Below are 26,215 nucleotides of genomic sequence, written 5' to 3' on the forward strand. Positions count from 1 at the left end.
CAGGGCGCTGAGGAGCCAAGCACAGGGCGCGTGATGGGCCGAGTGCTCCCCGGGCTTGAGGGCTGGGAATTGGGAAAGTTGCTGTTCTACCCTGCACTGATGGGGGCCAGGCCCCAGCTGCTGTGAGTCCAGTGACCCCCGTGGAGCTCTGGCCAATTCTCACCCACTGGGGTTCTAGCCCCGGTGATTCCAGCGGAGCTCTGAGCAAGGCCCACCCTCTGGGGCTCTGACCCCAAGGACTCCAATAGCCCCACAGCAGCCTGTACCCACTGGGGATCCCCCCACTGACTGCAGGGGGACTCCAGCTGATTTACACTCCCTGGGGCTCTGCCCTTAACTTTCCATGGGACAAGATGGACGTGAGCAGTTGGACCAGTCAGGGCCAGGGCACGATGGCTCCCCACAGCCACACTGACCTCAGCGCTGACCGATGGTGGGTGGGGAGGGGGAAGGAAACAGCTTTTATTTTATTTGTTATCTCAGCCCTGACAAACACTTCCTCTTGCTCAAAGCCCGGCTGGTGGCTGGGTCCTGGCTTCTCTTAGCTCGGTTTGCCTGGGCGTTAAATGATTGTAGCTGCCATCGGCTCAGATCTGCATGTTCAGTACTGACACCCGGTCCCCTCCCCACACTGGTCTATAAATGCCCCGGGCCCGGCCAGTGTCCCATGCAGGCTGCACTTGGACTGGCCTTGCACCAGAGCAGCTGCCCAGCGAGTCACTCAGGTGAGACCCTGGCTTCCTCCAGCTTCTTCCTCCTCCTGCGCTGGGGGGCTGGCGGCAGCTGATCTTTTACGGGGGTGGGTGGCCAAGCGTATCCCGTGTGTGTTCCCTGAGCCCTGACCCTGGGGCCGTCTCTGCCTCACCCTTTCCTCCCACCCAGCACAGCCCTGCACGTGGCACCCTAACACCCTGCGGAGCTGTGCCCAGCGCTCTGCCCCTCCAGGAGCTGGGTCCAGCCTCCAGTCCTGTGTCCAGTCCCTGCTGGAGCATCGCTGTGCAGGGCGGCTCTCCCATTTGACTCCTTCTTCCAGTCATGGTGCAATGGGGGTCCCAGCCCCCACCATGGGGTGCAGTAACTATAACCCCGCCCCTCCCCGCCACCCCAACCACATGGTGTTGGCTTTCCAGACACATGATCCCGGAGCTGGAAATATGAGTGTGATTCAAACACCTGTTTGTGGGGAAAAGGCCCCGGGGCGAGGTCAGTTGGTGTTTCGTGTACCAGGTGCTGGGTGATAACACGAGAGGCTCCAAGTCTCTACCACTAACCCAGCTCTCTAGTCAGAGAACGATTGCAGAGGTGCTGCACCTGCAGCTGGCATTCCAGCCCTGTGCACACAGACTGGCCTCCATCCTGGTGGCACTGAGGCTTCTTCCAAACTCTCCCCCACTGCTACCCAGGGCTGCCCAGAGGATTCAGGGGGCCTGGGGCAAAGCAATTTCGGGGGCCCCTTCCATAAAAAAAAGTTGCAATACTATATTCTCATGGTGGCCCCTGTGGGGCCCGGGGCCTGGGACAAATTGCCCCACTTTCCCCCCCCCCCCCGGGCAGCCCTACTGCCACCTGCGCCCTCCCTCCAACTTCCATGTAGGTGGTTACCGAGGGGACCTGCCAGCCCCAGCACTGGGGAGAGAGGGGCAGTGGGAGAATCCATCTGAGAACTGCTTTGCTCTGCAAATGGGACCCTGTGGCCTGGGACCCAGATCCCATCTGAGTGACCACGGCCTCCCTGCTGACCCCTCTTCTCCCCACCTGCAGCCCTGGTCTGGGGAGTCCCTGGAGATGCTGCTTGCAGAGCCCAGCCACTGAGGAGCTGGGACCTGGCTCCGTGGTGGGTGTCCAGTTCTGTCCCTGGGGCCCAGCTCAGTGAGGGGTGAAAGAGGAAGGGCCGTTTGGACCCAGGCAGATGGGCTCTGAGCTCGGTGCCTCTTGGCTGGGGGACGGGATCCCTCTCAGGGTCCTTCCAGCCCAGCCAGGTGCTTTAGCAAACTGTCCCAGGATCTAGGCACCTCCCCCTGGGAAATGCCCCATGTGAGAAGGGGGGCTGCTCCAGGGAGCGTCTCAGGCTCTCATGGTCCCATCTCCCTGGTGTGTTTTCTCCCCAGGGGAAGTGAGAAGATGGAGCCAGTCACCTACTTCAGCCTCTGCCTCCTCGGCTGCCTGATCTTTAATCCCTCCCTGGCAGGTGAGTCCCACTCAGCCCTTGGAGCTGGAGTCCCCAGGTGCTGGTTCCCATGGTGGGAACTGGGAAGTGAATTCATTTCCCTCATTGCTCCCAGAGCCACTGCCCATCTCCAGCTGCTGGGGGTCACTGCCCGGGGGGAGCCCAGGCCCTGCAGCCCCTCCCCAGGGAGCGGGTGAGGGAAGGTGGGTGAAAGGCCCCTCAGGGTTGGCTCTTCCCATGAGGATTGGGTGGGGCCAGTCCCCGGGCAATGGGCGCTCAGCCCCCGTCAGCTCCAGGCTCCCATCCTACCCTCCCGTGGTCCCCTCCCACTGGCCGGCCGTGTCCCCACAGGGTCCCTCTCCAGGGGCTGCTCATGGCTCCACTCCAGCCCCAGCTTCTCCCCCATCTGGCCTCTGGTTCTGGCTGAGCTGCCCCATTCCCTGCACACTGTGTCTTTCTCCTCAGACTGTCCCGTTCCCTCTCCCTGCTGGGACACGGCTCAACCCCGTCCCTCTGTGTCCCCAGGACTGAGAAGGGCAGGGCCTGCCCAGTGTTCCCCTCCCCTCTGCCCCAGCCCCATAGATCCCTGCTATCCCCCCTCTATGAACCATCTCCCTGGGCACCTCTCTCCCTTCCCTCCTCCTCCAACCCCCCAGATTCTTCCATCCAGAACTGGACCCCTGCTCCCGATTTCCTCTCTAGTCCCAGTCTGTGCCAACCCTCATTGCTCCCCCAGCTTCACCCAGTGGCCTTGGTTGTTCTCTTCTTGCCCCCCTTCCGGCTTCCCTGGCCCCACTGTCCTGCATGGCCCAAGGGGAGGGGGGAGAAGCTCAGAGTGGCAGGAATTCCCTCTGCCCGAGGGTTGCACCACAATGGGGAACACTGTGGCTGGCAGCTCCATATTTCCCAGTTCCCTGGGGCAGGGAGGGTCTATCAGCAACCCCACAGTCACTGGCTCCTTTGTCTCCCCCAGGGAGCCATGGGAAAGGAGCCAACATCCCATGCGAACCCAGAGGCCCTGCCCTGCTGGGATCCCTGCTCAGGGCTGGATTCCAGGGGCCTCGTTCTGCCAGTCTAGGGTCTGGGCAAACCCAGTTTCTTCCTGCAGCGCCAGGGCCTGGAGGGTCCTGCCAGCCAGACACAGCCCCTAGCATAAACAGATAAGTAGGAGTTAATAGAACAGAAGTGCTTCATATCTCTTTGCCTGGAAAGGGTTAACAAGGACAGTGAGCCTGGCTGTCACCTGACCAGAGGATCAATCGGGGACAGGAGACTTTCAAATCTTGAGGAGGGAAGTTTGTGTGTGTGCTGTTAGTGTTTGGTTGTTGTTCACTCTGGGGGCTCAGAGGGACCAGACGTGCAACCAGGTTTCTCTCCAATCTCTCCGATACAGGCTCTTATAAGTTCAGAATAGTGAGTACGGAGGTAGATAAAGCGAGTTAGGCTTATGGTGTGTTTCTTTATTTGCAAATGTGTATTTGGCGGAAGGATTTTATTTTGTACTTGTATACTTAGGCTGGAGGGTGTTCCCAGTGTCTATAGCTGAAAGACCCTGTAACATATTCATCTTCAATTTACAAAGATAATTTTTATTGTTTTCTTTCTTTCTTTAATTAAAAGCTTTTCTTGTTTAGAACCTGATTGTTTTTTTATTCTGGTGAGACCCCGGGGACTGGGTCTGGATCACCAGGGAATTGGTGGGGAGAAAGGAGGGAAGGGGGAGAGAGAGGCTAATTTCTCTCTGTGTCAGGATTACTGTCTCTCTCAGGGAGAGTCTGGGAGAGGGAGAGAGAAGAGCGGGGGGAAGGTGAATTGTCCTCTCTGTTTGTGATTCAAGGAGTTTGAATCACACAGTGATCTTCCAGGTAACCCAGGGAGGGGAAACCTGGGAGAGGCAACGATGAGGGAAAGGGTTTACTTTCCTTGTGTTAAGATCCAAGGGGTCTGGGTCTTGGGGATCCCCAGGCAGGTTTTGGATGCTAAGGTTCAGAGTGGGGGATTATACCATGACAGCCCCAGACTGGGTCCCAATGTTATTTGTGCTAATGGGAAAGCCACGGCTCTGCCTCTGAAACAGCCTCTAACACAGTGTCCTGTCCCCATCATGCCCCCAGCCCCCTCTCTCTCAGCAGAGGCACAGGCTATGTCGTGTCCCAGAGGCTGGCTCTCCTTCCATGACACCTGCTATCGATACTTCCACAAAAAGAAGACTGGATGGAGGCTGAGGTGAGAGGCTGGGGCAGTGGGACTCAGGGGTGCAGGGCTGGATATGGAGGCTGGGCGGATGGGGCTGTTTAGGGTGAATATCAGAGTCAGTGAACTGGGCTGAGCTGGGAAATCTGCTCTGGTGGGAGGGGTGGGGGTAGGGTTGCCATATTTCTAAGCGCACTGCCTCGCCCCTCTCTGAGGCCCTGCCCCCACTTGCTCCATCCCCACCATCCTCTGTCACTCTCCCGCACCCCTCACTCACTTTCACAGGCTGGGGCAAGGGTTGGGGTGTGGGAGGGTGGTGAGTGCAGGCTCTGGGGTGGGCACCGGGATGAGGGATTTTTGGGTGGGAGCGCCCCTGAGCTGGGGAAGTGGGTTGGAGTACAGCGGGTTATGGGCTCTGGGCTGGGGGGTATGGGCTCTAGGGCGGGGCTGAGGATGAAGGGTTTGGGGTGGAGGAGGGGGTCCAGGCTGGAACTGAGGAGTTGGCATGCAGGAGGCATGTGGACTCCATTTGGGGTTTGGGCTCTGTGTGGGGCTGGGATAAGAGTTTGGGGTGCAGGAGGGGACTCAGGGCTGGGCACGGGGTGGGGTGTGTGCAGGTTGGTGGGCTCTAGGAGGGAGATTGGGCAGGAGACTCCGGGCTGGGGCAGGGGATTGGGGTGTGGTAGAGGGTTTGGGATATGGGGTCTTGGCAGTGCTTACTGCAGCTCCCAAACAGTGGCTGCCAGGTCCCTGCGGGTCCTACTCATATTGGTGGCCAGGGAGACTCAGCGTGCTGCCCCAAAGCTCCCATTGGTTGCGGTTCCCAGCCAATGGGAGCTGTGGAACCGGCACTAGGGGAAGGGGCAGCACGGGGAGCTTCCCTGGCTGCCCATGTGCCTAGGGGCTGCAGGGACCTGGTGGCTGCTTCCGGGAGCCATGTGGAGTCAGGGCAGGTAGGGAGCCTGCCTTAGCCCTGGGCCCCCACTGCGCTGCTGACTGGACTTTTAATGGCCTGGTAGGCAGTGCCAACTGGAGCCACCAGGGTCCCTTTGCAAACAGTTCTTCTGGTCAAAACCAGATGCCTGCAACCCTAGGTGGGAGCCCAGGGTTGGCACATTTCCCCACTGCCCCAGACAGAGCCCTGGGAACAGGCTGTGAGGGAACACCTGCCCTGGCCTGGCTGGAGAGCAGAACACACGTAAACGTAGCCTCCAGTGGGGCACTATCTCCTCTGACCTAAACATGCTTGTTCATGAGCTGTGTCTACCAGGGACGGTCTGGGCCCAGGTGGGGTTCATGTCTCCCTCTAGCAGCCGGCTCAGGAAGCGTCTGCTCCTTACTCGGTGTTACCAGAGCAGCTCCCTTAGCTCCGATGGCAGAGCTGTGCTGAAGGTCTCCAGTTCAATCCCTATTGTTGGCTGGCATGTGGCCAGGGAGTCGCTGCACAGGACATGAGGGTGGTGATGGGGCCCTGTGTGCATAAGATCAACCATACTGAGTGAGACCAATGGGCCATCTAGCCCAATATCCTGCCTGCCATGCTGGGTGCTTCAGAGGGAATGAACAGAAAAGGTCAATAATCAAGTGATCCAGCCCCTTTGCCATTCCCAGCTTCTGGCAGACAGAGGCTAGGGACAACATCCCTCCCCCATCCTGGCTAATAGTCATTGATGGACCTATCTTCCATGAACTTAACTAGCTCTTTTTGAACCCTGTTATAGCCTTGGCCTTCACAACATCCTCTAGCAAAGAGTTGCACAACTTGACTGCATTGTGTGAAGAAATACTTCCTTTCGTTTGTTTTAAACCCGCTGCCTATTCATTTCATTCATTTTGTGACCCTTAGTTCTTCTGTAATGAGGAGGTAAATAACGTTCTCTTATTACTTTCTCCGCAACAGTCATGATTTTATAGATCTCTCTCATATCTCACTCAGTCATCTCTTTTCCAAGCTGAAAGATCCCAGGTTTACTAATCTCTTCTCATACAGAAGCTGTTCCATACCCCTAATCATTTTGTTGCCCTTCTCTGTACCTTTTCCAAGTCCAATATATCTTTTTTGAGAAGAGGTGACCAGATCTGCACGCAGTATCAAGGTGTGGGCACACCATGGATTCTATAGAGGCAGTTTGGTATTTCTGTCTTATTATCTATCCCTTTCTTAGTGATTCCCAGCATTCTGTTGCTTTTTTGACTGTCGTTGCACAGGAAGTGGATGTTTTCAGAGAACTATCCACAAGGACTACAAAATCTCTTTCTTGAGTGGTAACAGTAATTTAGAATCCATCATTTATATGTATAGTTGGGATTATGTTTCCCAATGCGCATTACTTTGCATTTATCCGCATTGACTTTCATCTGCGATTTTGTTGTCCAGTCACCCAGTTTGTGAGATCCCTTTGTAACTTTTTCACAGCCTGCTTTGGACTTAACTATCTTACATAGTTTTGTATCATCTGCACAATTTTCCACCTCTCTGTTAACTCCTTTTTCCGGATCATTATTGAATATGTTGAATAGCACTGATCCCAGTACAGACCCCTGAGGGACACGACTTTTTACCTCTCTCCATTCTGAAAACTAACCATTTATTCCTACCCTTTGTTTCTTTTAACCAGTTACTGATCCATTAGAGAACCTTGCCTCTTGTCCCATGACAGCTTACTTTGCTTAAGAGCTTTTGGTGAAGGACCTTGTCAAAGACTTTCTGAATATCTAACTACACTAGACCCACTGGATCACTCTGTTTCACATGGCTGTTGACCCCCTCAAAGAACTCTCATAGGTTAGTGAGGCATAATCCCCTTGACAAAAAATATGTTGACAACCTAATTTGATGGTGTCGTTTGCAAATTAATTCTAATTCAGCAGTTTCTCAGTGAAGTCTGGTTTTCAACCTTTTTTGTTGAAGAATGGCCACTTTTAAGTCTGTTATTGAGTGTCCAGGGAGATTGACATGCTCTCCTACTGGTTTTTGAATGTTACAATACTTGATTTCTGATTTGTGTCCATTTATTCTTTAGCATAGAGACTGTCTGGTTTGGCCAATGTACATGGCAGAGGGGCATTGCTGGCACACGATGGCATATATCACATTGGTAGATGTGCAGGTGGATGAGCCCTGGATGGTCTGGCTGATGTGATTAGGTCCTATGAAGGCATCCCTTGAATAGGTATATGGACAGAGTTGGCACTGGGGTTTGTTGTAGGGTTTGGTTCCTGGGTTGGTGTTTTTGTTTTGTGGTATGTAGTTGCTGGTGAGTATTTGCTTCAGCTTGGAGGGCTGTCTGTAGTCAAGGACTGGCCTGTCTCCCAAGGTCTGTTAGTGAGGGATCATCCTTCAGGATAGGTTGTAGATCCTTGATGATGCACTGGAGAGGTTTTAGTTGGGGGGCTGAAGGTGACGGCTAGTGGGGGTGTATTACTTTCTTCCTTGGACCTGTCCTGTAGTAGGTGACTTCTGGGTACTCTTCTGGCTCTGTCAATCTGTTTCTTCACTTCTCCAGGTTGGTATTGTCGTTTTTAGACCACTTGATAGAGATCCTGTAGATTTTTGTCTCTGTCTGAGGGATTGGCGCAAATGAGGTTCTATTTTAGGGCCTGGCTGACACCATCAAATTAGGCCTGAATAAAGACTGAGAGTGGCTGTGTCATGGTATAAACCCCCACTCTGAACCTTAGCATCCAAAAGATGGGGTACCAGCATGAATTCCTCTAAGCTCAATTACCAGCTTAGAACTTGTAGCGCTGCCACCAACCAGGAATTCCAGTGTCTGGTACACTCTGGTCCCCCAAAACCTTGCCCAGGGACCCCCAAGACCCACCCTCTGGATCTTAACACAAGGAAAGTAAACCCTTTCCCTCACCGTTACCTCTCCAGGCTTCCCCTCCCTGGGTTACCCTGGAAGATCACTGTGTGATTCAAACTCCTTGAATCTTAAAACAGAGAGGAAAATTCACCTTCCCTCCTCCTTCTCTCTGACATCTGACGAAGTGGGAATTCACCCACGAAAGCTCATGCTCCAAAACGTCTGTTAGTCTATAAGGTGCCACAGGATTCTTTGCTGCTTTTACAGATCCAGACTAACACGGCTACCCCTCTGATACCTAACACAGAGAGAAATTAACCTTTCTCTCCCCCTTCCCTTCTTTCTCCCCATCAGTTCCCTGGTGGATCCAGACCCAGTCCTCGGGGTCTCACCAGAATAAAAAAAAAAAACAATCAGGTTCTTAAACAGAAAAGCTTTTAATTAAAGAAAGAAAAACAGTAAAAATTATCTTTGTAAATTGAAGATGGAATATGTTACAGGGTCTTTCAGCTAAAGACACTGGGAACACCCTCCCAGCCTAAGTATACAAGTACAAATTAAAATCCTTAGCAAATACAAATTTGAACTCCTTCCAGCCAAATACACATTTGCAAATAAAGAAAACAAACATAAGCCTAACTCGCCTTATCTACCTAGTACTCACTATTCTGGACATATAAGAGCCTGTATCGGAGAGATTGGAGAGAAACCTGGTTGCACGTCTGGTTACTCTCAGAACCCAGAGTGAACAACAACCAAACACTAACAGCACACACAAAAACTTCCCTCCTCAAGATTTGAAAGTCTCCTGTCCCCTGATTGGTCCTCTGGTCAGGTGACAGCCAGGCTCACTGAACTTGTTAACCCTTTAAAGGCAAAAGAGACATGAAGTACTTTTGTTCTATTAACTCTTAACTATCTGTTTATGACAGGCTGGATCACTACAAAAAGTAATTTTCCCTCTGTTGATACTCACACATTCTGGTCAACTGTTGGGAATGGGCCACATTCACAGTGTTTGAATTGGCCTTGTTAGCACTGATCCCCAGTTTGGTAAGGCAACTCCCATCTTTTCATGTGCTGTAATACACACCTGCCTATTGTATTTTCCACTCCATGCATCTTATGTAGTGGGTTTTAGCCGCTGAAAGCTTATGACCAAATAAATTGTTAGTCTCTAAATTGCCACAAGGACTCCTCCTTGTTTTTACCCAGTGGATAGTACCTAGTGTGTAGGGGATAGTGATAAGGGATAGATGAAATTCCCCATTGTTTTTTTTTTAATTTTTCTAGCTCCTCTAATCTCCCAGTCACTATCACCATCCAGGTCAGCTGGGTGGTGGTACATCCCTACTTTAATGCTGTGGAATGCTGTGTGGGCACTGGGTGCACGTGGCTGTGACCATGGGGCTGGTAATTCCCCATGCTTGTGCTCTGGGGGCTGGGGGAACTGGGGTTTCTGCTGTCTCCACTCTGCAGTGCCCATGCAATGCTCTTTAGTGCTTTGGCCTGTAGCTATTGTGGGAGCAGTTCATAGACTCACAGACTCTAGAGCTGGAAGGGACCTCGAGAGTCCAGTCCCCTGCCCTCATGGCAGGACCAAATACTGTCTAGACCATCCCTAATAGACATTTATCTAACCTACTCTTAAATATCTCCAGAGATGGAGATTCCACAACCTCCCTTGGCAATCTATTCCAGTGTTTAACTACCCTGACAGTTAGGAACTTTTTCCTAATGTCCAACCTAAATCTCCCTTGCTGCAGTTTAAGCCCATTGCTTCTTGTTCTATCATTGGAGGCTAAGGTGAACAAGTTTCTCCCTCCTGATGACACCCTTTTAGATACCTGAAAACTGCTATCATGTCCCTCTCAGTCTTCTCTTTTCTAGACTAAACAAGCCCAATTGTTTCAGATTCCTTCATAGGTCATGTTCTCAAGACCTTTCATCATTCTCGTTGCTTCTCTGGACCCTCTCCAATGTCTCCACATCTTTCTTGAAATGCGGTGCCCAGAACTGGACACAATACTCCAGTTGAGGCCTAACCAGCACAGAGTAAAGCGGAAGAATGACTCTCGTGTCTTGTCTACAACACACTGTTAATGCATCCCAGAATCACGTTTGCTTTTTTTGCAACAGTATCACACTGTTCACTCATATTAAGTTTGTGGTACTATGACCCTAGATTTCTTTGCCATACTCCTTCCTAGACAGTCTCTTCCCATTCTGTATGTGTGAAATGATTGTTCCTTCCTAAGTGGAGCACTTTGCATTTATCTTTATTGAACTTCATCCTGTTTACCTCAGACCATTTCTCCAATTTGTCCAGATCATTTTGAATTTTGACCCTGTCCTCCAAAGCAGTTGCAATCCCTCCCAGTTTGGTATCATCCGCAAACTTAATAAGCGTACTTTCTATGCCAACATCTAAATCGTTGATGAAGATATTGAACAGAGCCAGTCCCAAAACAGACCCCTGCGGAACCCCACTTGTTATACCTTTCCAGCAGGACTGGGAGCCAGTTGCTCCGGGTTGGCATAGAACAGAGGCAGGTCACAGACCCATACCTAGCAGGGCTGTGTCTGCGGCATGGGGACAGGGTAAGGCCGTCTGTGGGGACCTCAGTTAGGAGCCAGGGAAGGCTTCCTATCCTATGGAGCTGGCGGAGGGGAAAGGCCGGTAGCAGGAGTGCCCAGCTGGGCTGGCAGCTGGCCCAGGGACAGCGCCTCCCCAGGGCATCTATTATGCTAAACCCTGGCCATGTCTCTATGGGAAGCTGAGCCTGGAAAGAGGGACAGTCAGAAATCTTCTGGCTTTCCTGCAAGTCTCCCTCTGTGAGGCAGGTTTTCCAGACCTCATGTCGTTCTTGGAGCTCTTTTCTGAGCTCTCCAATTTGTTAACGTCCTGCCTGAGGAGAGGATCCCAGACCGGAACACGGTGCCCAGTGCTGGTCTTACTAGTGCTCTATACCTTTAACACCTCATCCCTGCTCCAACGCGATCACCCTGCGCTGTGGTGGCTCCCCCCTTGCCTCTTCCCCTCCCTGCTCTGACCCTTCCACGAGGCTCCTACCACCAGCTGCTGCTGCCTGGTGAGTCTTCCTCCTTTCTTCTCCTCTCCTCCATTCCACCCCCTTTCAGAGCTCCCCGCAGCTGGCCCTGTCCCTTGTCCTCACCTCCCTCCCCTTGGGCTCTCTGGGGCGTTTGAGGATGTGAGCGGCGAGCCAGCAGCAGTGGGGTGAGTGAAGAGGGGAATGGAGGGGATCCCTGACTATAGGCCCATCAACGGCTATTAACCAGGATGGGCAGGTGGTGTCCCTAGCCTCTGTCAGAAGCTGGAAATGGGCGACAGGGTATGGATCACTTGATGATTCCCTGTTCTGTTCATTCCCTTCCCTCTGGGGCATCTGGCATTGGCCACCGTCAGCAGACAGGATAGTGGGCTAGATGGACCTTTGGTCTGACCCAGTAAGGTCATTCTTATGTTCTTATGCTCTGAGTAACACAAGTGAAATAGCCTTCCAGAGACCTAGTAGCAGATCATTGCAAGTGTTAATGGGCCATTAAAGCGTTAATGAAACCATTAAACAGGCATTTTTCAAGGCCCAGGAAGCCTTTGGTCACATTCATCTGGCTTTTATATTATAGGAAAGTGTGTTATTTGGGTTAAAAACTGTTTCCAAACGACCGGTCAGTAATTCCCATGCTATGTGACCTGTCAGTAATTCTCCATGCATCTGAATAGGTGGGTTTTTTACCCAGGAAAAGTGATGCCCAGATAAATCTGTTAGTCTTTAAGGTGCCACCAGACTCCTCATTGTTTTTGTGGATTCAGACTAACACAGCTACCCCCTGATACTTGGTACCATGCCATGCGAGTTATTCTCTACCCAGAAGAAGTATTTTTCACTAACCTCGCTCAAGGAGGAGCAGACATAGCCAGTGAGTTTATTTCTTGATCTAGTTGTTTTATTCCAACCCAGTTTAAGTAAGTGAACCTGGCAGGGAATTCTGTGGAAGAAAGGTGATTAAAGTACAGCCTTAACGCAGGCTGTCAGGGACAAACCCTTTTGAAAAAGGAGAGATTAGGCTTCAGGTTGGTGCAAGTAGCCTGAAAAACCAAGTCTATCTATACAGTATGCACCAAACTCTGCCACACAGTGAGAATCCATCTGGCGATGGGTCTATAGCTGTTCAGTTCCCACAGGGAAATGTTATTAGTGCTTTAAGGTGACAATGGGAGGATCTCGCGGCAGTGGGGCCAGCAGCAGGGTGAGGAGGGGAGAGGTATCTTGTGATGGCAGGGAGTGTGGCAGGGAGGGTGAGGAAGTTAAAGGAGAGGGGGAACTTGTGGGGGGTGAAGAGGTGAGCGTGGAGTCAGCAGCAGGTGGGGCTGGGGGCGGAGCAGGGGTGGAGTCTGGGCAGAGCTATAGGCAGAAGGGGCGGGACAGGAGCAAGCCTCCCCGAGGGGAAGTTTCACCCACCGCCTGTGCGTGTGCCTGCACGTTCAAGGCTCACACCTGCCCTCTTGTGCAGCACGGCACTCAGAGCTCACATTGAGCTGGTTGTGGCCATGACCCCTCAATGCTTTTCAGTCCCAGCTCCCAGGCTACATTCCCCGGCTGTCAATGTGGCCAGCTGCCTTGGTTCCTGGCCGTGCAACCCTGCGTTTAGTTGTATTAAAGTCAGGGCCGGCTCTAGGTTTTTTGCCGCCCCAAGCAAAAAATGTTTGGCTGCCCCCCTCCCAGCCTGGGCTCCTCGCTGCAACCCCTTGCTGCCCAGCCCTGGGCTCTCCCCCCCAACACACCTCCTGCTACCCCAGCCCTGGGCTCTCCTCCCCCCACCTGCACCCTCCTTCCACCGCAGCCCTGGGTCACTGGTAACTCGCTCCCAGGGCAGGTCATTCAGCAGGAATTTTGGATGTGCACAGAACACAGCCAGGATGGGTTCCCATATGGTTACAGAGCTGCAGTGAAGTGGAACAATTTTCAGCTTGTGTGATTGGAGGATCTCTGGATGCGTATTATAGACTGTCCTCCATAAATGAGGAAAAGTTGAGGTGCCTTTATTATTCTTTTGTTCCACTCTTTCTTTCTCTGGGGAATATGCCAATGGAGTATCACTGTCTTCCTTTTAAACGAACGGCAATGGCTGTTGAAAATAGCAATTCCAGTCCTGATAACCACTGGGAAGCATTTCTTGCTCAATTTTATCCTACTTTTCCTACAGCAAGTTACAGTGGATCAGTGTATTTGATTTGGGAGAAATGAAGTAACAGCTGCCCAATCTGAGCTTGAGCACTCCTGAATTTTGAGGTGTTCAAATCTGGAAGGCAGGTGCTGGGTGTGTTTGGGGGGGGGCTGTGGGCTCCACGGGGGAGCACCACAGCGTGTATGCAGCAGCGTGTCTGACATTGCGTGGAGCCAGACACGCTGGTCTGAGTGGCATGGTAAGGGGACTGGGGGGTTGGAGAAGGGATAGGGGGTTGGGGGGGCAGTCAAGGGACAGGGAGCAGGGGGTTTGGATGGGGCAGAGGTTTGGGGAGCAGTCAGGCAGGGAGAAGAGGGGGTTAGATGGGTCAGGGGTTGGGGGTGCAGTTGGGGACAGGCAGCGATTGGATAGGCATGGGAGTCCCAGGGGTTTGTCAGTGGGGATAGGCAGGGGGTGGGTCCTAGGGGGGGAGTTGTGGGGGGTCCAGGAGGGGCAATCAGGGGACAAGGAGAAGGGAGGCTTAGATATGGGGTGGGTCCTGGGGGCAGTTAGGGGCAGGGGTCCTGGGAGGGGGCAATCAGGGGACAAGGACCAGCGGCGCTTAGATAGGGGGTGGGGTCCTGGGGGGCAGTTAGGGGCAAGGGGTGATCAGGGGACAGGGAGCCGTGGGGGTTGGATGGGTTGGGGTTTCTGTGGGCGGCAGTCGGAGGGAGTGGATGGTGGCGGGGGGGGCTTCCCTCCCCATTGAGTGTCCTGGTTTTTGAATGTTACAATATGGTCTCCCCACCACTCTCCACTCACAGCACGCTGCCGCATGAGGTCCCCCTCCTTCCTTTCCAGTTGATGGTGGCCAAGGGCATGCTGGGAAATGTAGTTCTTTCCTTGCTCCAGGGCTGGCTCTACAGGCAGGGAGCTAACCAAGGAACTACAGCTCCCAGGGCCCCCTGCTAGTTTTCAGCTCCCACGCTGGATCCCTGCCGCCCCTGCAAATGGGCTGCCCCAAGCAGGTGCTTACTTTGCTGGTGCCTAGAGCTGCCCCTTATTAAAGCGCACATGGATCACATCAGCCCAGCTCACTGTGTGATCCTGATCTCTGCGTAGACCTGATGCGTTTGTCACTATTTACCGCTCCAGCAATCTTACTCTCACCGGCAGCCTTCACCTGCACTGATTTTGTTTTGTCTCTACGTCCCTGAGAAAGAGCCTGAATAGCCCTGGGCCGAGAGAACAGATCCACATGGGTCTGTCTACACAGTACAGAAAAATCCATGGCTTCCCTGTGCCAGCTGACTCAGGCTCACAGGGCTCGGGCTGTGGGGCAGTTTCATTGCTGTGTAGGCTTCCGGGCTTGAGCTGCAGCCCGGGCTCCAGGACACTGTGAGATCTGCCAGGAAATCCCCTTGGCCAGGGCTGCACTGAGGTCATGTGGTGCTAATTGCTCACGGGCACAAGCCGAGCGCCTTGCAGAGTCTGAGTGCCTGGGTCAGCACAGTGCCCTTCATCCGCCCCACCTGTACTCTCCTCCCAGCATGACAGCGGGTGTGTCTGGAAGAGCCATGGCCCAGGGCAGACCAGTGCTCAGAGCAGAGTCCAGGAGCTGGAGCGGGAGGGATTGGGTGACACCAGCAGAGCACAGGGTGGCTGTGGCGGTGCGGAGTGGGGTGGGGGCTGTAAGGTGAAGGGGGATGGAGGGAGGCAGGCGGCTCTACCTGTTCCCCCCCCCATTGGTCCTGGGGGAGGGGAGAGGTGCTAACACGGGGTCCTGTCCCTCACAGCCCTTGCTGCCTGGGGGCAGGGCCCCAGAACAGAGCTGGACTGACTCCTGCTGCTCCCTGCCAGGGGGGATGGGGAGTAACTAGCTTTGTTATTTCTTCTCCCAGGCTCATTGCCAGCACCAAAGGCACAGGGCCCATCTCGCCTCCATTCATAGTCGTGGAGAAAATAAAATGCTGGCCCATTACATCAAGCGGTACCACAAAAAGTGCAGTCTCGTCTGGATCGGACTCTCAGACCCTAAGCATGTGAGTGCCTGGTGCCCACTCTGCCTCTGGCAGCCCCTCCCCAGCCCCTGGGCTCTGGGTCTTTGCTCAGTGAGGTTGTTGTTTGGGGCAGGGGTGGCACCAGAGCAGGGTTTCCATTGGAACGGGGTGAAAAGGGGCTGTAACTGACTGGGTTTTCAGTCACAGGATCGATCCCCAGCGCCCGGTGCAGAGTATAAACTGCTGTTACTAATATTCACGTTCGTGACACTAACGCCCAGGGACCCACCACCCCGGCCATACATGCCCGGCACGAGAATCAGCTCCAGCTCACACAGACAAGACGTCTAGACGAGGGCTCGGGGAAAGGGGCAGCCCCGGGCAGAGCGACCAATGCGAGGGCAGCAGAGCCCTGGGAATGCTGTCGCTCTGTGTATTCGTCCTCAGGGTGGGCCCAGTGATGGGGGGGTCACCTGGCCAGCGGCGCGTCAGCTCCAGGCCTGTAGGGGGAGCCCCGGTGGGTCCCGATACCCACCCGACACAGGCTCAGGAAAGGGCAATGACTGGGGCTGGCGGGAACGGGGAGGTTGCAGATCCCCCCTGGCTACAGAGGCTTCATCACTTACAGAAAGGGAGCCACCACGGCTCTTGTTTGGCCCTGGGCCAGTCCAGTTGCCAGTCAGGGCTCTGCAGGCCAGTGGTGGGGCGGGGGGGGTGGTGTCTCCAGTCCAGTCTCTAGTCCAGAAAACAGGTTGGCTCATTAGTGTCTCTCCCTGGGGCCCTGCTCAGCAGCTGCTTCTCCCCGTGGAGTCAGGGGCAGAACGCCGGCAGGGATACTGTGCGTGTTGTGTATGTGACGTGCGACTTGCACAAGGACGGCGCTGACTGCTGCATGAGGCTCCCTCCAGCTGACAGGCTGTCGTCACTTGCTAAACACGCCCTACTGCTCTTGGCCCCCTCACTTCTCACCGTGATAAAAAGCCAGAGACAAAAACCTCCTTGGCCATGTCACAGACTTTCACTCCTGGAGGGGTCAAGTGTAGAGTGGGACAGGGGGATCCAGGGGCACATCAAGAGTCAGAGCCGCAGCCCAGGGTCAGGGTAAGGAATCTGGGACCAGGAGCAAGCTGAGGCGGCCAGGACTGGCAGGAGCAGGGCTGGGAAACAAGCAGGAGCAGGAGGAGGAGCAGGGCTGGAGCAGGACAGGAGCACGGGGAGGAGCAGCAGGCACAGGGAGGATGGCGGCCGTGGCATGAACACACGGAGCAACCCAGAGCTGCTGGGCTAAAGCCGGCCAGCTGCCCTTCCTGCCTAGGCAGGGGGTGCAGTCAGGCGGTGGCCTGCAGCCGGCTGTCTGTGTTGGGTGCGTCCCCAGGTGACTAATTCTGCTGCAGCCCCTGATCCCTGACAGTGCGACCCCCAGCTTCATCCAGCACCCCTGTCCCCCAGACCGACCGCCGTGATCTCTGCAGCGGGGAGCAGAGTAACTCTCCTGTGGCTGGGCTTTGGGAGCATCGTCGCATGGGTCTGTGCACATGAGCGAGACCAGGGGCAGCAACGTGGGGCTGCGGGACAGCACATGGGATGACGCTGCAGGTGTTGCCGGTTGGGCTGTGCTGGAGATGGACGTAGAACCCGCAGGCAGGTTGGGGTGCACTCCCCTCGGCGATGTGGGGATGGCAGGGGCAGGGGGTGCTGAAGTCTCTCCCTTCACTCACTATTTTCATGCTTCTGAGAGTTGGGAAAGCCCTGTTGTAACTTCAGCTGCCAGTAAATGTAGCCCTGGTTGTCAGCACTGACATTTCATAGCGATGATCAGTGTCTCAGTGTCACTGGGCAGCCTCTGCCCATGCCCTGCCCATGGCCCCTCGGCTCTGGGGCACGTCTCTAGCTGTGTAACCTTGGGTTTGACAGGGCTCTGCTCTCCTTTGTCTCTGCAGAATCAAAGCTGGAGATGGTCAGATAATTCCATGCTCAGTTTCACAGCTTGGGGTAATGGGCAACCTGATAGTCCGAGAAAAAACGAGCACTGTGTGGTGTTAGAACATCCAGGTGAGTCGGTGGATCAGACCCATGCACCTACAAGGGGAACCCCGGCAGCGCCCTGACCACACAGGTTCTGATCCTGCGCACTCTGAAGCACAGATCCTTGCTCCTCTCTCTTCCCTGCCCCATGCTGGGAGGGCAGTCAGGAGAGAACCCCTTGTCTCACCTGGTAAAAAAGACGGTTACTCACCTTTGTAACTGGTGTTCTTCCAGATGTGTTGCTCATATCCATTCCAGGTAGGTGTGTGCGCCGCGCGTGCACGTTCGTCGGAAGATTTTTACCCTAGCAACTCCGGTGGGCCGGCAGGTCGCCCCCTAGAGTGGCGCCGTCATGGTGCTCGATATATACCCCTGCCGGCCCACCCGCTCCTCAGTTCCTTCTTGCCGGCTACTCCGACAGTGGGGAAGGAGGGTGGGTGTGGAATGGATGTGAGCAACACATCTCGAAGAACAACAGTTACAAAGGTGAGTAACTGTCTTTTCTTCTTCGAGTGATTGCTCACATCCATTCCAGGTAGGTGACTCCCAAGCCTTACCTAGGTGGTGGGGTCGGAGTGAGAAGTCGCGGCATGGAGCACTGCAGAGCCGAAGGCGCGTCATCTCTGGACTGCTGGACCAGGGCACAGTGGGAAGCAAAGGTGTGGACCGATGACCAGGTTGCTGCCCGACAGATTTCCTGGATGGGGACGTGGGTGAGGAAAGCCAGCGATGAGGCTTGAGCCCTGGTAGAGTGCGCAGTCACGTGACCAGGAGGAGTATGAGCCAAGTCATAGCAGGCTCGGATACAGGACGTTACCCACGAGGAGATTCTTTGAGAGGAAACAGGTAACCCTTTGACGCGTTCCGCTACCGCCACAAAGAGCTGGGGGGATTTGCGGAACGGTTTGGTTCTCTCTATATAAAAGGCGAGCGCCCGGCGGATGTCCATTAAGTGAAGCTGTTGCTCCCTGCATCACGAATGAGGTTTCGGGAAAAAGACAGGGAGAAAAATCTCCTGGTTGACGTGAAAGGCCTAGACCACCTTGGGGAGAAAGGCTGGGTGCGGTCTCAGCTGCACCTTGTCCCAGTGGAACACAGTATACGAGGGATCTACCGTGAGAGCCCGGAGCTCCGACACCCGTCTGGCTGAGGTGATGGCCACCAGGAAGGCAGTCTTCCAGGAGAGACAGAGCAGGGAGCAAGTCGCTAATGGCTCAAATGGAGGGGACATGAGCTGGGTCAGAACTAGGTTCAGGTCCCAGGTAGGGGTAGGGCGTCGAACCTGGGGGTAGAGACGCTCCAAGCCTTTAAGGAATCTCGTCACCACAGGGTGAGAGAAAACCGAGCGGCCATCCCCCCCCAGTGAAAAGTGGAGATGGCCGCCAGGTGAACCCAGAGAGATGATATCGCCAGGCCCTGTTGCTTGAGAGACCAGATGTAGCCTAGGATACTGGCAATGGAGATCTCGGTGAGAAGGATACCCCGTTCCGCCCACCAGCAGATGAAGCGCTTCCATTTGGCCGAATATGTAGCTCTGGTGGAAGGCTTCCTACTGCCCAGGAGCACCTGCCGCAATGGGGTAGAGCAGCGGAGTTCAGATCTGGTCAGCCACTCAGGAGCCACGCCGTGAGGTGCAGTGATTGCAGGTCTGGGTGACGTAGCCTGCCGTGGTGCTGGGTGATCAGGTCCAGGTGAAGAGGCAGGGGGACAGGGTCGGCCCGAGACAGGTCCAGCAACATGGAATACCAGTGCTGCCTGGGCCATGCTGGAGCTATCCAGATCAAGCAGGCCTCTGTCCCTGCTCACCTTCAGAAGGACCTTGTGGGACGAGCAGGAACGGGGGGAATGCGTAGAACAGATGCGTCGTCCACGGAATAAGGAAGGCGTCTGCCACCGAACAGGGTTCCCGGCCTTGAAAGGAGCAAAACATCTGGCACTTCCTGTTCCCTCGGGACGTGAAGAGGTCCATCCGGGGACATCCCCACCTCTGGAAGAGCGAAAGGGCGACGTCCGGATGAAGGGACCACTCGTGGGAAAGGAAGGATCGCCTCAGATGATACCGCCAGCGTGTTCCGAACCCCGGGGGGTTGTTGTTGTGCTGCTTGTTGATATAATACATGGTCATTGTATTATATCAACAAGCAGGGCGGCACTGAGGTCTTCTGCCCTGTGTCAGGAGGCCGTGAGACTCTGGACTTTTGTATAGCCCACTCTATTCACCTCATGCATCTCCTTCCTCCCCGGGGAATACTCGGTGAATACCGAGACACAGCGCTCCTGAAGTTGATGATGGAAATGTCTGGCAAGCAAGGCGGACTGCCCTCAATTCCCGTACGTTGATATGGAGGGCTAGTTCATGGGGGACCACCGGCCTTGGGTCCTCAGGGTCCCCTAACCTAGATTTGAGGCATCCGTTGTCAGGGACACCGATGGCTGGGGGCAGATGGAACGGTATCCTCGCGCACACCACGGACTGGTCAGCCACCACTGCAGGGAACCTAATATGTCCTGAGGAACGGTGACAATCGCGTCCAGAAGGTGCCTGGCCGGACTGGTACTGACTGATGAGCAGGACTGGAGGGGCCTCATGCGAAGACGTGCAATATCCCGTGACAAACATGCAGGCCGCCATGTGGCCCAATAGAGTCAGGCACGTGCGTATGGAGGTCAAGGGTGCTGCCTGCAGTCGTCATATAATGGCTGTCAAGTTCTGGAACCTTGATAGAGGAAGAACGGCTCTGGCCAGAGTAGAGTCTAGAAGGGCTCCTATAAACTCTATCCGCTGAGTGGGGATTAGTGTTGACTTTTCTATATTGAGGATTAGACCCAAACTCGCGAAAAGACTGCTGACCATGCAGACGTGGCTGAGGACTTGAGCCTCTGATGATCCCCGTATCAGCCAGTCATCGAGGTACGGAAATACATGTATACGACTGCGACGAAGGTGGGTGACGACTACAGCCATACATTTGGTGAACACCCTCGGGGCCGTGGAGAGGCCGAACGGGAGGACCGCGAATTGATAGTGGCAGCGGTTGACCAAGAACCGAAGGAACCGTTTGTGTGGCGGGAAGATGGCTATATGAAAGTATGCGTCTTGCATGTTGAGGGCGACGTACCAGTCTCCAGGATCCAAGGATGGGATAATGGTCCCCAAGGATATCATATGGAACTTCAACTTCACCACGTATCTGTTGAGTTCCCGCAGGTAGAGGATAGGCCTGAGGCCTCCCTTGGCTTTGGGGATGAGAAAGTAACGGGAATAAAACCCTTTGCCCCGCTCGGCTTCTGGAACCTCCTCCACGGCTCCTTTGTCGAGGAGCGTTCGCACCTCCTGAAGGAGGAGTTGCTCGTGAGAGGGGTCCCTGAAGAGGGACGAGGGGGGCGGGAGGGAGGGTGTGAAACAAACTACAGATGGTATCCAACTTGCAATGTGCGTAAGACCCATCGGTCGGATGTTAGACGGGACCACGCCGAGAGAAAAAACGAAGGACGGTTGGAAAAGGGAGGGGGACGGATCCGGAGGGAAACTGGTGCAGCGCCCTCGGGCGCACCTTCAAAATGAAGGTTTTGGTCCAGAGGGGGCCTCGGAGGAGCTCTGGTTTTGCCCTCCTTGGTTGCCCGATTGTCTACGCCGGCCGTTCCTACTTGGACGTCTGGCGAAGTCCTGCCTCTGGCGGGGCTGAGGGTAGGGCCAGCGTTGTTGTTGAGGCCGGAAGGGTCTGCGCTGGGTGACTGGTGTGTGCATCCCCAGGGTGCACATAATGACCCTATGTCTTTAAGGCTTTGTAGCCTGGGGTCCGTCTTGTCCGAGAACAGGCCCTGGCCTTCAAACGGGAAATCCTGTATGGTGTACCGGAGTTCCGGAGAAAGGCCAGAGACCTGTAGCCAGGAAATTCGGCACATGGTAACGCCAGAAGCTAGAGTCCTGGAGGACGAATCTTCTGCGTCCAAAGATGCTTGCAGGGAAATTCTTGCTACTTTCTTGCCCTCGTCAAGGATCGCCGCGAATTCCTGACGCGCATCTTGCGGAAGCAACTCCTTGAATTTGTCCACTGCCACCCAGGTGTTGTAAGTGTAGCAGCTAAGGAAAGCTTGTTGATTGGACACCCGAAGCTGGAGGGCGCCCGCAGAATAGACCTTTTGGCCAAGCAGGTCCATGCACCTTGCTTCCTTAGACTTTGGTGCCGGGGCCTGTTGTCCGTGACGCTCCCTCTCGTTCACAGATTGCATGACGAGGGAGCATGGCGGCGGGTGAACATAGAGGTACTCATACCCTTTTGAGGGGCACCATGTGTTGCATTCCACGCCGTGTGCCGTGGGGGGAACGGACGCCGGTGACTGCCAGATGGTAGTGGCATTGGCCTGAATGGTCCGGATAAAGGGAAGGGCGACCCGCTTGGGTGCATCTGCAGATAATATGCTCGCCACCGGATCCTCAGTTTCAGAGATCTCCTCAGCCTGTTAGTTCATGTTCTGCGCCACGCGCCTGAGGAGGTCCTGATCGCGCCTGAGGTTGAGCGGAGGAGGGCTGGTGGATGTTGTTCCAGCCACTGCCTCATCCGGGGAGGATGATGAGGAGACACCCCGGCAGGAGTGGATCTGCATGAGGCTCCATCTGGAGCAGGGTCTCCGGCTCTGGAGGGAGATCAGGATCCCAATGGTAAGACAAACCCCCTCTGCAGGGGAAGTGGGGGGACGAGACAATGTGCCCTCCGGAGCCCTGTTGTTCCGATGATGTTGAATGCAGGGGAACCTGCTGAGGCCCTTGGGCTTGATGATATGCCCAGGGGAGTCCAGAAGCCCCATTGCTGCGGTCCATGCTCCTGAGGGGGGGATCATGGAAGAGAGCAGCAGGTCTGTCAGCGTCCATAGCATACTGCTGTCTGTTGAGAGGAGACAGACAGCTGTCGGGACGGCCAGGGTTGGAGCCGAACAGGACTGATATGGGTCCCTTGGTCTAGACGGCGGAGACTCCTCGGTGCCGGGACCGGTGCCGGGAGTCATGTCGGTGCTGGATCGAGACTGGGACCTGCCACCAGCACGGTGCCGGGAGGTCGACCGGGATGTAGAACGCCGACGATGGGAGCGGCTTCTCGAATCTCGGCGCCAGTAGCGGTGGCTCGAGCCAGAGCGGTGCCGGGAGTATAGGGACCATCTTGAAGAGGACCGGTGCCGCGAGTACGACCGGTACCGCCGCGGAGAGCGGTGCCGGGACTGCGAGTGGCGCCCTGAGCGAGATCATCCATGGTGCCGGGACCGTGATGGGGATCGGTGCCGGCTTGGTGAAATCAGAGACGGTGCTCGTATGGCCACAGGCTTGCCTTTTGATTGTAGACCCGCACCGGAGGCACCGGGGGTTGAGGCAGCGTAGGCTCAGTCAACGCAATCAGGTCCCGAGCCGAAGCAAATGTCTCCGGCGTCGAGGGGACCATTAGCTCGACCCCAGATCTTATGGGGGAGCTGTGAGGGACCGGACTCGACAGATCTCCTGGGCCCAGAGTCGACGGAATCCCTGTCATCGGTGCCAAGCAGCAGTCGGTGCCAGGCGCTCCGTCCGAGTCTGCTTGGCTGGAGTGGCAGACGTCGAAGGCCTTGCGTCGGGCCCCGGTGCCAGGGAGGGCCGGTGCCGAGGCGTTTTCCCGGAGCCGGCGCGGTCTGGTGCCAGTGCGGAGCCGGCACTCCGCGTCGAGGCCGGAGGGTTAAGCACTGCTTCCATTAGGAGAGTCTTTAAGCGCTGATCCCTCTCCTTCTTTGTTCTTGGCTTAAATGCCTTACAGATGCGGCACGTTTCAGAGATATGCAATTCCCCAAGGGACTTCAAGCAGGCGTCGTGGGGATCGCTCATTGGCATCGGCTTCTTGCAGGCCGAGCACTGTTTGAACCCTGGCGAACCGGGCATGAGCCCGGCGCTGGGCGCGGGGAAGGGCTAGAGCCCAAGCCCGCTAGCTATATACAACAAGTAATACAACTATCAACTAATATTATAAACTCTAACTACAACTATAACTATATACAACTAGTAGAACAACGAGACAATGGAGAGCTAGGGACGTGAAGGACAGCTATGCCGCGCTCCACAGTTCCAACGACCCACACGGCGGTAAGAAGGAACTAAGGAGCGGGTGGGCCGGCAGGGGTATATATCAGGCGCCATAGTGGCGCCACTCTAGAGGGCGACCTGCTGGCCCACTGGAGTTGCTAGGGTAAAAATCTTCCGAAGAACGTGCACGCGCGGCGCGCACACCTAACTGGAATGGATATGAGCAATCACTTGAAGAAGAACTGCTGCTTACTAGCTCCCCTGGGTCAGTTCATGTGTCTGCTCCAGTGACAGGTAGCAGAGACATACTGAGGGCTGGTCTACACTAGGGGGCAGGATCGATCTAAGATACGCAACTTCAGCTACGTGAATAGCGTAGCTGAAGTCAAAGTATCTTAGATCGCGTTACCTACCGTCCTCACGGCGTGGGATCCATGTCCGCGGCTCCCCCTGTCGACTCCGCTACCGCCGTTCGCATTGGTGGAGTTCCAGAGTTGACAGGAGCATGTTTGGGGATTGATATATCGCATCTAGATGAGACGCGATATATCGATCCTCAAGAAATCGATTGCTACCCGCCGATACGGCCGGTAGTGAAGACGTACCCTCACATGCACACCCCTGGCCCCAGATAGGGACTCTGCTGAGCTGTTAACGGGTGATGGCTCTGAGTCGCTGTTGCACCCCTGCTGTGCAAACACTGATCCACACAATGATGTGGGAACCAGAGCTGCATTTTGCCCCTCTCACACAAGCATTCACACACAAGCGGCTGCTCATGAAAGTGCTGTGCAGTTTCAGAGTGTTCACAGATTGAGCACTAATGACTGTTCCCATGGAAACTGGCTCCACGAGGGGATCGTCAGCAAAAGCTGCAGCCAGGCAGCAGACCCTGTCGGTGGGGTACGTGACCGGGTGCTCACAGCGCCAGCGGGAGGGGAAGAAGTTCCAAATAGCCCAGACGGCGACAGCGACCAGCCCAGGTTTTTAAACCTTTTTGTATTGGTGCCCCCTGTCGCACAGCCAGCCTGAGCGTGACCCCCGTTATACATTCACAACGAGAGGGGTCATTTAATGTAATGGGGACTCGGGGCTGTCACCCCACAGAGCTGGCAGCTTGCAACCCCCATGTAACCACCTCGTGACTCCATGAGGGTCAGAACCCCAAGTTTGAGAACCCCTGGACTAGACAGTGTTGGTGGATTCGAGGGGTCACTTTGCAGACAGGCTGTGAACAGGAGAGGGGTGAAATTCACAACGAATCCCCTGCCTGGCCCGATCACTGAGGGCTGTGTCTGTGTGGGGCCTGCAGTGCCAGTGGGTGTGGGGAGCGAGGGGCAGGGCTGGGGATCTCAGACCAGTTCCATTGATCACTGGGACGGGCCTGGGCCTGCCATGAGCCGGGTGTGTTAGACAGTCACACGCTGTGGTAACAAGCAGCCAATTGAGCACTGGGCTCTGTAGTAATTGATTCATATTTTACTAAAATACTAATTCTTTGATACTTTTATGAACTATTCCGAAATTGCACCCAAAACATTATGTTTAAGGAACATGAATGTCCCAAAGTCAAGGAAGTGCGAGACTAAGGCTGCCCATGTAACCTTAATGGAGCCCCTGGTATGTGTGCATCATGATACAGTCTTGAGTTACAAGCTCAGTGTCCATCAGTCAGTGGATGAGGATAGAGTCAAAGAGCAGCAGAAACCCGCATCCAAGGGAACAGGGCACTGAGAACGGCCTATACCCCCCGCGGAGCTCCCTGCTGGGCCTGGGGTGCTGCTGAGGGGCTGAGCCCACACAGCCCAGCCCCAGGACTGTCCTTCCCTGGGCTCTCTCTGGCCTGACTACGCAGGAATACTACTGCCGGGCAGCCCCCGGACATGGGCACAGACACCCCCGAGCAGAGGGGTAAGGGGGTCTGAGGGAGGAACGTGCTGCTCCGTGCACAGCAGGCCGGTGACACTGACTCCTGGGCACATCCCCTCTGCACGCGCTGAGCCCTGCCTAGGACAAAGGTTCCCATGGTGTAACCAGACCCAGGTGGGCAGGGCATGCAGGGGGCCTGGCTGTGGGGCAGCGCACTCAGCAGGGAGGAGGGAGCAGCCCAGTTTTGAGCGGGTGCCCCAGTCCCGGGGCAGGGCTCTCGCTCTCTCCTCTGCCCTCTGGCTGGGGTGGGGGAGGTAGGAGCAGTAGCACATGGACCATCTCCCCCTTTCACACTGAGCCTCGGCCTCTCTTTGCAGGATGGAGCTGCCCCAATCTGGGGTGCTCAGGGCTCCATCCCACCCTCCTCTTCCTCAGGGCTGTGCACAGGAGCTGGGATCTTCTCCGAGGGGCATGGAACGGGCGGGGATGGGTCACTGTATGAGCAGGAACGGCCCAGCCTGCCCCACCCAGGGGTCATTTCTGTTTTCTTTCTAGGTTTTCAAAAATGGCACGATTATCCCTGTGATTGGAGATTCTCTTTTGTTTGTAAGCACAAACCCTAGGGGAGGCAGCTTGCCTGGACCAGAGGGCTCCCAGTACCTGGGCTCTGAGTGAATCGAGTCCCTCGGCTCCCCTGGGAGACCAGATCCTGTGTCCCCAGCACGAAGTCCCTTCTGCAAAGCATGGCTGAGTTACGCTGTGTCACTCCGCTCTGCTCTGCCCCCTTCTCTCCCTGTGGCACCCCACGCTCTGCTCTTCTCAGCAATCTCAGCACAGTGAAGTGATAATAAACTTTCCCTCCAGCATTCAGCACAGTATGTGTCTCCTTCTCGTGTTCCTGACTCTGGCATGGACAGTT

At 55.2% G+C, this 26,215-nt stretch overlaps 1 protein-coding gene across 1 annotated transcript; it reads left to right on the forward strand.

The window, feature by feature from the left end:
• Positions 1–539: 539 nt before the first annotated feature.
• Positions 540–25,976, forward strand: LOC115637987 (C-type lectin BpLec-like). The gene is given in 7 exon segments (XM_030539619.1): positions 540–725; positions 2,109–2,188; positions 4,282–4,359; positions 4,362–4,393; positions 15,261–15,401; positions 17,300–17,411; positions 25,852–25,976. Coding segments are annotated over 7 exon segments (594 nt in total). The 5' UTR covers positions 540–642; the 3' UTR covers positions 25,920–25,976.
• The last annotated feature ends 239 nt before the right edge of the window (positions 25,977–26,215 follow it).

Source organism: Gopherus evgoodei, chromosome 1 (genome assembly GCF_007399415.2).
Source record: "Gopherus evgoodei ecotype Sinaloan lineage chromosome 1, rGopEvg1_v1.p, whole genome shotgun sequence".
NCBI lineage: Eukaryota > Metazoa > Chordata > Testudines > Testudinidae > Gopherus > Gopherus evgoodei.